Source organism: Athene noctua, chromosome 25 (assembly GCF_965140245.1).
Source record: "Athene noctua chromosome 25, bAthNoc1.hap1.1, whole genome shotgun sequence".
NCBI classification, from domain to species: domain Eukaryota; kingdom Metazoa; phylum Chordata; class Aves; order Strigiformes; family Strigidae; genus Athene; species Athene noctua.
The window spans coordinates 1,970,042-1,983,639 of NC_134061.1; the positions used below are offsets into that span (position 1 = coordinate 1,970,042).

The window sequence follows — 13,598 nt, forward strand, 5'->3', positions numbered from 1 at the left end:
TGAGGATGGAGGTGCCTGGTCCACGCTCGCTCCCCTCCTGTCTTTCGTTGCAGTGAGAAGACAGAAGCCACCAACGGTGGGACCCCCCCGTCAGCGTGTAAGTGACTGGAGCCCCTCACCCTGCAGCACCCCCTCGCTCTGCCCTGTGGCTTCTTGGAGTCCCAGGGTGGGCACAGGAGTTGGGGCTCTGCGGCCCCCACCACGTGTTGGCAGGCAGCGGGACCCCCCGTCTCGCTACGGGGCAGCTCTAGGGTGGCCTCTCGGTGGAGCCAGCGTGGGGGTGGTGTGGATGGGGCCGTTTTGGAGACCCCCCAGAACTGCTGAGCCAAAGCATGGGGTGGGGAAAGAGTTTTTTTCCTGGGAAAGCAGAGCGGAACCTGCAGCCTCCCCCGGGGTGGGGGTACCTTCCCTCAGCAGCCTCTGCTTGCCCCCCCCCACAGCGACCAGCCGCAGTGGCATGGGGACACCGGTGCCCGCGCCCCCGCCGCCCTCAGCCTCCAGCACGCCGGCGGGGCAGCCCACAGCCATCACCCGCTTGCACATGCAGCTGCACCTCCACGACCTGCAGCAGAACGCCAGCGACCTCCGCAACCAGCTGCAGCAGCTCAAGAAGCTGCAGGTGGGTACCAGAGCAGGGAGGGGGGGGGACACCCCAACTCTTACTGGGGTGTCTCCAGCCCTGGAGCAGGAAAATCCCTATTTCTTGGTGACCTTGCGTGGGATTGGCTGTGGGAGAGCGAGGGGATCCCTCTCCATGCCGAGCTGAGCTGGCCCCATAAGTAGCCACACCGGTTGCCATCACGGGGGGAACTTGCCCAGCCTGAAGCCCCCCCCTTCCTCGTCTTTGCAGCTGCAGAACCAAGAGACGGTGAAGACGATGCTGCGGCGGACAGAGACGGAGATCAGCGTGCGGGTGACGGACACGATGCGCAAGCACGAGGACCCGCTCCAGCGCCAGCGCAGCTTGGTGGAGGAGGAGCGGCTCCGCTACCTCAACGAGGAGGAGCTGATCACCCAGCAGCTCAAGTGAGCGGGCGCCGGCGGTGGGGCTGGGCATGCAAGTGGGGAGGGGGCCTTTGCATGCTGACCTCGATGGGCCACATCCTTCATGGGTGTCAATCAGCAGCTTGGTGAGGTGCCAGGTCCTCGAGGAGGGGTCTCCAGCCCGGTTGTCCTCTCCCCTCTCTACGTGGGGACCAGCCTGGGTGGTGTTGTCCCGCATCCCGGAGCAGCGGTGACACCCCTGCCCTGCCTGTGTGCTCACAGTGACCTGGAGAAGTCAGTGGAGAAGATCCAGAAGGATTTGGCCCACAACCACCGGCTCATCCCCGTGCAGGAGCTGGAGGAGAAGGCAGTGGTGCTCAAGCAGCTGGGGGAGACGCTGACAGACCTCAAGGGTGAGGAAGTGGCCGTGGCCGGGGCTGGGTGGCGAGCGGAGCCTGCCTGCATCTCCCTGCCCCACCCTCACGCGCGGGATGCTCCAGGTTGTCCGTTGCCTCTGGGTTTGCCTGTTTGTAGTCGTGGGTGGGTTCATCTGCATCCCCAGGGTGGGTTCCCCCGGTCCCTGTCAATGTTGTGGGGGTCCTGCAGGCTTTGGACTGCTGCAGGGGGGAGGGCTGCACCCCCCTTTCCTGCTGCCTGCCTGTTTGCTCTGCTAGCTGCCCCCCCTCCCAGTCCCCCTGACAGCTCTGAGCTGCCGCCTGCCCCTGTCCTGCAGGACCTTGCACTTGCCCACCCCCCTGCACGCTGCCCTTGATTTTGCTGCTCCTGCAGCCTCCCATCCCCGGCTGTCCCCATCCTGCCTTTCACAAAGAGATGCCCAGCACCTTGATTCCAGGTGGCAGAGCTCCTGCCTGCCAGGGCCAAGGCACGCAGTAAACCATGATTCGGCAGCAGTGGCTGAGGTTGTGAGAAGGGGGGCTGTGGGGAGGGCTGGGGGGCACAGGGCAGAGGTAGGGGCAGCTCCGCTCTCCTGCAGCCTTTCCTTAAAGTCAGGCTGATGCTGAATCACAGAACCCCAGAATCATCCGGGTTGGAAAAGCCCTTGCAGCTCCTCCAGCCCAACCATGACCCTCCCCCTGACCCTTCCCAACTCCCCCAGATCCCTCAGCGCTGGCTCAGCCCGACTCTTCAACCCCCCCAGGGATCCCGGGGACTCCCCCCTGCCCTGGGCAGCCCATTCCAACGCCCAACAGCCCCTTCTGCACAGAAATCCTTCCTCAGAGCCAGCCTGACCCTGCCCTGGGCAGCTTGAGGCCATTCCCTCGGGGCCTGGCGCTGGGGCCTTGGCTCCAGAGACTCACCCCCCCTCTCTGCCCCCTCCTGGCAGGGAGTTGCAGAGGGCCAGGAGGTCTCCCCTCAGCCTCCTCTTCTCCAGACTGAACCCCCCCCAGTTCCCCCAGCCGGGATGGTGAGCAGGGCACCAGACATGGAGCCAGGAGCAACGTGCTCCACGTCAGCCCTTGCCACCATGTCCCCAGATCCTGGGTACCGAGCCCCCATGTCCAGAGCACTGTTTGTTGCCCATGAATGTGGAGGGGGCACCTTCAGGGGCTAAAATCGGTGCCTGTGTTGGACGGGGAAGGGATGATGGGCACGGGGAGCAGCAGAGACACCAGCCCAGGCTCCCCAGGGCCCATCCCGCTCCGTCTGGCAGCGTGCCCTTGCCCATGGGTATGACAGTCGTGGTGGTTTTAGTGGGCACTACCAGTTGGACACTGGGAGGGGCTCCCTGGCATTCTGGGGCCCTGGTGACCCTGCCACTGTCCCACCCCAGCCCAGTTCCCCAGCCTGCAGAGCAAGATGCGGGTGGTGCTGCGGGTGGAGGTGGAAGCCGTCAAGTTCCTGAAGGAGGAGCCGAACCGCCTCGATGGTCTGCTCAAGCGCTGCAAGACGGTGACCGACACCCTCGCCCAGATCCGCAGGTGAGCACCAAGCCCTGACCTCGGGCCCTTGAGCACCTCGAAGGACACAGCCGGTCCCTTCAGTTGTCCCTGTGCCCCCCTCCGTGTGTGTGCCAGTGTCCCCTCTGCGTTATAGATGCAAATCCCAAGGGCTGTTGAGAAAAGGCTCATTTTTCTGCTACTGAGCTAAGAAATACCCTCAGTCTTTCCCAGTGTGTATGTGGGAACCCCTCTTTCTAAACTGACTTTTCCTTATCACCTTGAAAAAAAAGTGGTCCCATATCCAGACAGAAAGGCGTGGTCAGAAATCTCTTTCCTGAGGAGCAGGAAGATTGTTCTGCTGGAGAAAAATCATCTCCCAGATCTTACGATCCCACTGTCTGGGCCGAGCAGCGGGGCCGAGCCCACCTGCCTCTTCCCATTACGAGACCTTTCGGGACGGCTGGAGGAGGGCCTCGGCACTGGGCTCGCCTCGGGCTCATCGCTAGCCTGGTTTTCTACAGAAACGAGCTCGTGTGATCACGCAGTGTCTGAATCTGCCTCCCTGTCACTCCTCGGCCTTAATAACTCCTGAATCCAAAGGGCAGTTTCAGCCAGATCTGACAGAGGGGCAGGATGGAGAGAGATCCCATTTCCTACGAAGTTTACGCTAATGGACAGTCAGGTAGAGGAGCTCCCTCGTGTGCTTCCCCAGGAGAGGCTGTAGCATCAACTCCGAGCCCTTCCTAGACATCAGAGAACCTCAACCTTCAGCCATGTAATGCAGAGTTGCAGGAAAGCAAGTTTTTTGGGGGGTGCAGTAACCCCCCCATACCCCGTGCCTTCGCTCTGTCCCCGGCAGGCAAGTGGACGAGGGGGTGTGGACCTCCCCCAGCAACCTCAGCCAGTCCCCCAAGAAGGTGGCCCCCGAGACGGACTTCAACAAAGGGCTGGATTTGGAGGTGCCCACCAGCCCCCCGGTGAACCTCCACCACCTGACGGCTGTCACCGAGACCCTGGGCATGCCCAGCTTTGGGCACAGCCCCCCCCAAACCCAGACCCACCCCTCCAAGAGCAATAACCCTTCCCGAGCTCCGGAGATGGTGCCCGCCAAGACCCAGACGGGCCCGGAGACCCCCAGCAAGAAGAGTGCGGACAAAGCTGTGTCTGTGGAGGTGAGAGCCTGGGGGGGCTGTTCCTCAGCTGGGGGGGGGGGGGCGCCTTCTAGAGGGTCTATCCCCACATCTCCCAGCTGAAACTGGGAACAGGAACTCGGTCCATCTGCTCCTGCTTGCTGGGTTTGTATCAGTGGGGTGTCTGGAGGGTGGGGAACCACAGGTGATACAGACATGGGAGCACCCCCAATTGCATGCTGAAGGGTGTGCAGGTTGGGGATGGGGGGAGCAGGTTGGGGGGGTGGCAGCAAGTTGGAGATGGGAGCAGAAGGTGGGGAGGGGGGCAGCAGGTTGGGGATGGGGGCAGCAGGTTGGGGGACTGGCAGTAAGTTGGAGACGGGTGGAGCAGGTTGAGGGGGGGCAGCAGCAGGGCTGTGGGTCACGTCCTGCCTGCAAGGGCAGGAGAAGGTGCCCCGGGGGTGAGGGCTGCAGCGGCTCTGCCTGCTGCCCGCAGGCTGCCGAGCGGGACTGGGAGGAGAAGCGGGCAGCGCTGACCCAGTACAGTGCCAAGGACATCAACCGTCTCCTGGAGGAGACGCAGGCCGAGCTGATGAAGGCCATCCCCGACCTGGAGTTCGCTGCCAAGCACAAACAAGCCCCAGGCAGCGGCAGCGCCGCCTCCACGCCCGAGCACAAACCTTCCAAGCCGCAGCACGCGCCGAAGTCAGGGGGAAAAGGGGACCCCAACGGCCGCAGGGGCTCAGGTACGGCGTGGGGAGGGCGGGGGTTCCCCTCCGGATCCCGGGGCTGGGGGTGCCTGACGCCGCGTGTGTCCTGGCCGTGCCGTCGCCGGTGGGTCTCCCCGCGCTGAGCAGCGCCACCCCGAAAGGAAGTTTCTGCCCGGGGAGGCAGCGGGACCCTGGGGTGTTGGATTAGAGGGGCAGGGAAAGGTCTCATGCCCTCACAGCATCGTTTGTGCCCAGACGAACTGACGGTGCCACGGTACCGGACCGAGAAACCCTCCAAATCGCCGCCACCTCCCCCTCCGCGCCGGAGCTTCCCCTCGTCCCACGGGCTGACCACAACCCGCAGTGGCGAAGTCATCGTCACCAGCAAGAAGGAGCCCAGTTTTATGAAGGTAGGGAGCCCTGGGATGGCTGCGGGGCTGGACTGGGCAGGGCACTGGTGGCAAGACCAGCCCTGGCTCCCGGTGCCCCCCACCCCTCACTGCCCTGCTTCCCCCTTGCAGAAGGCCGAGTCGGAGGAGCTGGAGACGCAGAAGCCCCAGGTGAAGCTGAGACGGACGGTGTCAGAGGTGGTCAGGCCGGCGTCCACCCCTCCCATCATCGCCTCTGCCATCAAAGACGACGACGACGAGGACCGCATCATTGCGGAGCTGGAGGTGAGCGCGGGAGGGGCTGCGGGATGCCCCAGCTCACCCGCACCGGTGGCGATGCCCCCCCTTGCCCCGGCCGCTCACGCATGGCTGCGCCCAGCTCTGGGCACCTGCGGGAAACACCTTGGGGAGTGGGGAGTGACGTCCCAAGTGTCAGCCCAGCACCGGGCTTCCCCCTCCCCGCCTGGCTCCCGGCAGAGCGCGGTGCCACAGGGATGGGCAGCACGGAGCAGTTGCACCCTGCCAGCCCCTCGCTGGGGCCAGGTGCTGCGTGCCTGGTTCACCATCTCTCTTCAGCACTCCCACCTCGTCTTGGCCTTGAAACCAAGCTCATTTGTTTTTTAACGCTGCGCAGCTTCAGCTGAAGGTTCACTGGGGTTTGTGCACGGGGCACCCTGCAGAGATCCCACCTGAGACGCTGTCCCCACGCTCTGAACTCCCCCAGGCTGGCTGGGCCCCGTGTCCTCCCCTCGTTTGCTACCGTCAAGGTGCCCAAGTGGGTAGTGGATGGCTTTGCCTTGGCTGGTTTTCCCCCAGGAGGAAGGGGAACGGGTGGTGCTGCGGGCAGGGGGACCGGCAGCACTGCAGGCGGGGGGACCGGCGATGCTATGGGCCGGGGGACCGGTGACACTATGGGCAGGGGGACGGTGATGCTGCCAGCAGCAGAGGGACGGGGCTGCCTCCACGGCTGATGAGAACAGCCGATGTTTCACTCGCTGCCGAGCCCCGGTCCCGGTGTGACCCTGCCAAGCATCCCTGCAGGTATGGGCTGCATCGTCCTTCCCGCCAAGCCTCCCTCCTCCAACCCCCCCACCGTGTTTGACTCCCCAGGTGTTTCAGAGAAGTTCTGCCTCCCCTTTCCCTCCCAAGCTCCGTTACGATCCGCTCGCGGCTGCCGTCTCCCCTGGGCACGCAGACTTGTGGCCCAACGGAGCCTCCGTTGCAGCCGAAGGATGGAAGGTAACAGCTCGCTCCGAGCGACGATCCCTTCTCCTGCTGACTGGCTGCACTTTAACCACCTCCTCTCCCACCTCTTTTTAACTCACTTCTGCTTCTTTCTCTGATTTAACAAACTAATGGCCTCTCTCCACTCCCTCGCTCACCGCCACCGCGTGTACGGCACTGACACGGCACAGGACCGAGCACTAACCCTGCGCCCGCAGCACGGGGCGGCGGCAGCTCCCGCGAGGGCCGGATCCTGCGGCCACACGGGTGGGAGGAAGGACGGGGCCACCCCAGCACCGCACCGGGCAGGACACGGGGAGGGCTCCCCGCTCTCACACCGCACTGGGTGCCCGGGGAGGGTGTCACTGGGAGGGGTGAGGGGTGGTGCATGTCGCGCCCGGCGCAGGGAGATCCCGCTCCATGTGTGTGGAAGGTGGGGGGCTGGACTGGAGGTCGGTGGCTGCTGGGACCCGCTTGGGCTTGGCTCCATCACCCCTCCCAGCTGCTGAGCGGGCACAGTCCCGCTCCCTCCCGGCCCTCCTGGCTCTGGGGTGGAGAGAGCAGGAGGAAAGGAAGGTGTCTGGAGGGTGGGTGGGATGGAGCAGGGGATGCCCAGGCTGGGGGGAACAAGGGGGCAAAGAGCAGGACAGAGGGTGCTGCTGAGCCCCTCACCAGAAAGCCTCATCCAGGGCAGCTCAGCTGCTGGGGTGGGGGAGTCTGGGTGCATTGCAGGGGTCCCCCCACTCTCCTGAGAGATCCAGCACCAGGGCAAAATCGACCGTGGCTTCCCCGGAGCAGCATCTCCTGTCCCTGTGGGCGAGGGTCCCTCTCCCGGCGCTCGGCCGGGTCCAGCTCCGGCCCCGGGGCTCTGTAGCCATCCCAGCCCCTGTGTCTCCTTCCCCCTCTGCCCCGGGCTCTGCTCAGACCCCCAGGGCTGGGACATGAGTGAGCCGCAGGGAACCAGGCGACGTGTCCCCGCTGCCCGTCCCGTGGCACCGGGCAGCGTGGTGTAAGCGCCGTGTTCCCCCGCTCTGCCGGTGCCCCCGCGAGGTGGAAACCCCCTGGCCAGGGCAGGGCTGCGCTGTGGGGCAGAGGCCCCATGGCTGCAGCTGCAGGGGGGCACCTCTTTGGCCAGAGCATCTCCCTCTCGCCTTCCCAGGAGAGTGGCTTTAAACTCCAACAACGGAGGTTTAGACTGGACATTAGGAAAAAAAATTTCACAGAAAAAGTGGTCAGAGAGTGGAATAGGCTGCCCAGGGAGGGGGTGGAGTCACCACCCCTGGGTGTGTTTAAGGGTCTTTGGGGTGAGCTGTGGGGGGATGTGGGGTAGGGGAGGACTTGTAGAGTTGGGCTGAGGGTTGGACTCGATGATCCTGAGGGGCTTTTCCGACCTGAATGATTCTGGGATTCCCTCACCTGGGCGGAGGGCACGGCCGGCTCTAGTGCCCCGGGCATTGCGCAGCTGGTCCCATCTCCCCTGGGACAGGAACAGAGAGGTGGGGGAGGCAGGACAGCATTTTTTTAGGTGACTTCTTGCTGCTCAGGGTTTTAAAGGCCTGATGCCCCCTGGCAGCCCCTTTGCGATGGCTCAGCCCCTGCCTTCAGCTCTGCTGGGAGCAGCAGTGTCCTGCGGGGCTGAGCAGCTCGTGAGGGCCGGGCTCTGCTCTCGCACCAGTGCCGTGCCAGTTTCTACCAGCGTGGGAGAAACCCCAGCTGGGTGGTGGCAATCGAGTTTCCAAATGCATTCAGACAACACCGACTGATTTTTTTCTTAAAAACTCCAGGCAAGTTATTGCCAAAATCTCCCAGACCCAGGTTGCATTAAGCACAGTAGAAAACCAGTTTCTGTCCGTGCTGTGGGTACCAACGGGATGTCAGGGCTGGGCAGGAGGGAGCCGAGCATCCCCCCTCCTGGCCCAACACCCCCTGTAGCACTACAGTGCCCATGGGCACCAGCCATGGGGGCCCCAGGTAGTGCGTGTGGACACGCAGCGCTCCCCAGCAGCTCCCCGCTTCCTCCCACCGCTCTCCCCCGGCCCTTAATCTGTTTGAATTCTCTACCTAGGAGCCGTTGGCCCTGGCAGCCCCGGGGAGCAGGGCTTTCTCCCTCCCGCAGATTGTGCTCACCGAGTGCGTGTCTGAACCGCCGTCCCCCGAAGCCGAACCGGAGCTGTGGGTGGAAACGGGCTCCTCGGAGCACGGGGACCCGGCCGGCAGCGGAGGAGCAGGAGGGGAGTTTGCACCCAAGGGGGGAAGGAAATGCCGTGTGTCTCCTGGCATGTCCGAAAAGTCTCCATCTGCACCCGGGTACCCTCCAGCCTCAGCCCTGCAGCCCCCGAGCAGCCCGTCTCAGGGCTGTGCCCCTGCAGCAGGAGAGACTTGGAGGTTCCCTCTGGCAGCCAGCAAGGTCTCGTCTCTCTCAAAGCATAAACGGAGCCGTCCTGCAGTGGGAGGAGGAGGGGATGCCGCTGGCAGGCAAGAAGGCAGCAGCCAGACTCCTTACCGAGGTCCCTTGGCTGCACAGCCCCCTCATCTCTGCGGGGAAGCCACACGTCCCGGAGCTGGAGCGGCCGCGCTCCCCTCCACCGGTGCAGGCAGCACCGTCCCCCAACTTCCCGATGCTGGGGACCCCCGAGGAGCAGCCAGGCAGAGTGTGCGGGAGGCATCGCTCTCTCCTGGAGACTCCGCTGGGATGTGCAGACAAGCGCAGAGAGAGGACAGCTCGCCAGCCCCAGCCTGCCCAGTGCCAGATCCCAGAGCTTTCCCGGGCGGGGATCCAGTCCCAGGCCAGTCCCAGGCGGAGCATCCCCCGGTCGGTGCTTTCTCGAGGCCGAGCCATTGTGCAGCCTCGCCGGGCCGGGGCGGGGTGGCTCCGGCTGCCGGGGGGGAAGGCGGCGCAGAGGATGCCGGCGCGGGGGGGAAGGCAGCGGAGGGGCTCTGCAAAGGGCAGTTGTCCCCTCACCACTCCATGACTCTGCGCAGCAAGGAGATTTATGAAGGCACGTACCAAAGACTGGATAGCTTGGAAGAAACTATCCGTGAGCTGGAGCTAACCATCAGTGAGATCAGCAGCCATCCCTCGGCTGAATTTGTATTCCCTAAAGAGCTGCTAGGACAAGCGGGACCCAAGGGTACCAGCGAGGAGAGCAAGGAAGGTCTGGGGGATCTCAAACACGGTAGCTGTGACGATGGGATTGTCCTGGACCTCAGTCGAGCCAAAGATGATGAGAGTCCATCTCCAAGCAAGCCCAAGCCGCCTCTGCTACCCAAGCCGCAGCTCCCCCTCGACACTCCGCAGGTTTATTTTCTGTTCTCCCTCTTGCTGTGCTCGGCCCCGGATTCACTCTGATGTCTCTCTTCCTCCACCTCTACCTGCTCCCTCTCTGTGACTCTACCTCCAGGCAGAGCCAAGGTGGAAAACAAATCTCCTTTCCTCCCTGTCACTCGAACGGGGTTTGGGAAGTGCAGGCAAGCAGGAGCGAGACTGCAGGCAGCCGAGCCGGCAGCGTGAAGGCAGACAGTGCCAGGCCGTGCTGCCGTCTATCCCTCACTGGTGCCCATCCCTTGCTGGGCACCGAATTGGACCCCAGCTCTCTGGTATCTTCTGCCCTGGGAGGTTTTAGGGCTGAGCACGCTGCTGGTGATGAGGAGGGGGCTGGTACTGAGCACCCCACGGAGCCGGCGAGGGCTGGGTGCGCTGGCTGATGGAGCAGCGTCCCTTCTTTTGCATAAGCGCTTTTCTAACGAACTGCAGTTCCAGCGTGGCAGCTGTTTCTCCTAATTAAATCACAGCGCGGGCTCCCCGAAGCCATCCAATTTGGTTTCTGCTGGAATCCACAGCAGCCGCTCAGCTGGCTGAATAGCTGGGAAAAGCAGGGGGGAAAACGCCCTCAGCCGCTCCGCCATCAGCCTGCTCCTTTATTAACAGTCAGCGCTGGGGAATAAATCTCCTTTTTCATTTGCAGCAATTATCCCTGGCCCGGTTCTCAGCGGCGCCGCGGCCCCGTTGCGGTGCTCTCGCTGGGTGAATGGGCTGTCAAGTGGGTGTAGCTGCCGTTTCTCCTGTTGTCAGCTCCCGCGGCACGGCTGGAGCCTGGCAAACGAGCAGTGGAGCTGCGGGATGGATTTATGGCCGTGGCTGGCACGTGCCGGGGCGCTCACAAAGCACAGCTCGGCGCCGGGTTCAGCGGGAGAGGCTGCGTGGCTGGGCCAGGCTTAGCAGAGCGGGAGAGGGCAGGTTTTGTGTCACCTTTCGGGGATGCTGTGAGTTGGGTGCGAGGGGAGATGCGTGTGCCGGGGATACTGGGGCACTGGGGAAGGTGCGGTGCAGGCAGGAGCTGGATTTCCTTGTGCTGGGGTACAGGAGTCCCCGCCTGTCCCATCCATGGGGCCACTGAGGCTCAGGGGGCAGGACAGGCAGGACAGAGAGCTCTGCCTGCGCTAACTGATTAACGTGGCCCCGCTGCCGTAACCCACTGGCTCTCTCCTGCCGGAGGCAGCGCTGGGGCAGCGTAGTGCTGCCGGGTTTGCTGCCTGCAGCAGCTGGCCCAGGCCCGGGGTGGGCAGGAGGCAGCAGTGAATGGCAGGAGGAGGATCTGGGGTGCAGTGGGGGGGACGCACAGCGAGCCTGCGGCAGGTGGCATCATCCGGGCACCGCCGGAGGGACCTGCAGTGCCAGGGCACGTGCGTCCGGGTACCGCTTCCCTCCCCGCTGCTCTTGCAAGTCTCCGTATCTCCAACCTGTGCGCAGCTAGTTAATAAAAACCTCTGTATTCCCGCTGCCGCCGTTTCCACCTGGAATCTGCTTCTGCCTGCCGGCGCCTCTTTTCTTTTCTCTTGGCCGTGCGCCCCTGTCCCGGCGGGGATGCTCTCCTCCTGCCCTCGGTCTCCCGGTGTTTGCCGTGTCTGCCCTTAACTCTCTCTTTGCGTTGTCGGTAAGTCCTGGCTGGTTTCGGAGCTCGCCGAGGCGCTGCCCAACGCGGGCTCCTTTGGCCCGTTTGTCACCGTGGGCTGTACGGGCTCGGCACGGCTCCAGGCACCCGACGCCCTGTGCTGGCAGTGCCCAGCGGCCACCGGTGCCGGTGTGGGCTTTCACTTGCCAGATTTAACCCCCTTTCCCCAAATTCTCTGTCCCGGCAGAGCGGTGGCGTGTCCATCCCGGCCATGAAGGTGGTGAACCCGGCGTCCCGGCTGAAGCAGAGCCCACAGGGCAGCCCCGACAAGAGCAAGCACATAAAGCAGCGGATGGAGTACATGCGGATCCAGGGCCAGCAGCAGGTAGTCCATCTCTAGCACTGGCCCAGCCGCCTCTCCTGGTAGCCCGGCGAGCCGCAGGCTGCCCACAGCTCCAGCATCCCCCTCGCTGCCTTGTACGGGGAGAGGGTGTTTGTGGTGGGCAGGGGAGACCCTGCGGGTGTTGCTTTCGGGGACCAGGGTGTCCCCTTTCGCCTTGGCTGAGCCTCGTGGGGGTGCAGGGACCGAGGGGCTCTCACCCCAGCCTGAGCCCAGCGTGGGCTGTTGGGGACGGGGACACAACTTTGTGCTGAGAGTGGCAAACTCATTACAAGTGTGCTGGTGTCACTCGTCCCCCAGCCCTGTGTGCCACTGCTGCCCTGAGGGACAGGGCTGAGCCCCAGCCTTGGTCCCCCCCGACCCTGCGGGACCCCCAGATCTCCTTGCAGCACATCTGCGGAGCTGGGGGCTGGGCACGGGGGCTCCAAGGGGCCGACCCAGCCCGGGGGGGGTGTTTGGGGAGCCAGGACCCTCCATGCACTGTGACGCCGCACAGAAGCAGCTCGCCCCAGGGGAGGGGGGGTGTGGGCAGAGCGTGGGGAGGGCCACAGCAGCTGGAAGAGGAGCGCTTTGGGATGGGATGGTGCGTCCCCCCCCTCCCTCCCCGCCCAGCACCCACCCCGCACCGATCCCCGGGGACTGCTCCTGCCACGGGTGCTGGGGCTCGCTGCCCCCCCCCCAGTGCTGGCGGTGGGTCTCCAGCCTTGCTCAGGTCGCTGCCCTCCACCCCTCCTCGCTCCCCCTCTCCCCCCTCCCCAGCCCCCCACTCCTGCAGCAGCACCACGAGCGGGTTCACCCCGTCCTGTCCTCCCCGCTCTGTGTCTCAATCCCCTTCCCTGGGCCCGGCGTTAACAAACCACCCAATAAACCGGATTTTGCTCGTTCTGTTGGATCCATAAACCCTGACGGATAAACCAGAGGTTTTTCCTAGCGACCTAGAGCTGAGTTTGGGGGGGATTTCATGCAGTTTGGGTAAATGTCACATGAGTAAAATGGGCGCCTCCCTTCTCCTTGGCTCCAGCAAGAGGGCTCAGCCCCCCGTCCCCCCCCCCCGTCCCCCCCTCAGTGGCTCTGTCATCGGGTCGGCGTGACCACAACCGAGATGGTCCCAGGGCAGTGGTGAGATGTCCCCAGGCAGGGTCTGACCTCGAGGTTGGGGTCTCCCTGCCATCCCCCCCCCCCCAGCATAGCGGGGGTGCATATGGGTTTTCACACCCCCGCAGCATCAGGGAGAGTCGGGGGGGTTCCCCTCTGCCTCCTTGCCTAGAAGCAGAGAAACACCAGCCAAAGGGGCTGTGCTGGGGGGGCAGGAAGCATCTCCAGGCCCCCCAGGGAGGCCACCAAGTCCCCTTCCCCGGAGGCCACACACCAGCACGGTCCTGGCTACCTAGTGTCACCGTGCTCCTCCCCGGCCCCCCCTTTGGGGCACCCCACGGCACCGTTGGTCACCCAGGCCCTGGCACCCACCGCTGCCCATGCTGGCGTGGCCAGACCTGGAGCTTTCCACGGCACTTATATCCTCGCTGCCCTCCCTGTGCAGAATTTGGCCATTTACCCCCCCCCCGCGTGGTCCCAGCAGCCCACCCCACTGCAGCGGGAGCAAGTGGGGGGCTGGAGGATCCCTCTCCCCATTCCAGGAGGGTTTATGAGCATCCTTCCCTCCTGGCTCCCTTTGGACCAGCTTCTGCATGAGTAGGGTTGGGTCACGTCGCTGGCGGCGGGGCCGGGGGCCGGGGGGGGCACCGGCACCTCTCGGAGGCTGGCGTGGGGCTGCCGAGGCTCTGCCCCGCTCGGCTGAGCGGCACCTCCATGGCAGCCCCGGTCTAACACTGCCCTTCTTGTCCCCCTCCCGCCTTTCTCCCCTCTCCCCTCCACTCACCCGCCTCTGTGTGTGCCTACGTGTCCGTCTGTCCGCCCGTCTGTCTGTCGGCTCTCTCCTCCTCCTCTCGGGGACGTCCCCTTCCCATC

At 64.5% G+C, this 13,598-nt stretch overlaps 1 protein-coding gene across 12 annotated transcripts in view; it reads left to right on the forward strand.

Annotated features, from left to right (window-relative positions):
• The window catches only part of SRCIN1 (SRC kinase signaling inhibitor 1), a 77,262-nt gene that overhangs the window by 62,704 nt on the left and 960 nt on the right, over positions 1-13,598 (forward strand). For 2 of the 12 annotated variants that reach the window (XM_074927063.1, XM_074927061.1), the window contains exons 9-20: positions 54-97; positions 441-619; positions 851-1,026; positions 1,267-1,397; positions 2,777-2,924; positions 3,745-4,057; positions 4,512-4,761; positions 4,981-5,135; positions 5,247-5,399; positions 6,225-6,353; positions 8,404-9,636; positions 11,478-11,615. In XM_074927063.1, coding sequence (XP_074783164.1) covers positions 54-97; positions 441-619; positions 851-1,026; positions 1,267-1,397; positions 2,777-2,924; positions 3,745-4,057; positions 4,512-4,761; positions 4,981-5,135; positions 5,247-5,399; positions 6,225-6,353; positions 8,404-9,636; positions 11,478-11,615 — 3,049 coding nt within the window. Of the gene's footprint in view, positions 1-53; positions 98-440; positions 620-850; positions 1,027-1,266; positions 1,398-2,776; positions 2,925-3,744; positions 4,058-4,511; positions 4,762-4,964; positions 5,136-5,246; positions 5,400-6,224; positions 6,354-6,529; positions 6,908-8,403; positions 11,273-11,477; positions 13,587-13,598 lie in introns of those variants that run through there. The other 10 variants (XM_074927066.1, XM_074927069.1, XR_012635187.1 and 7 more) reach the window with 9 other exon arrangements.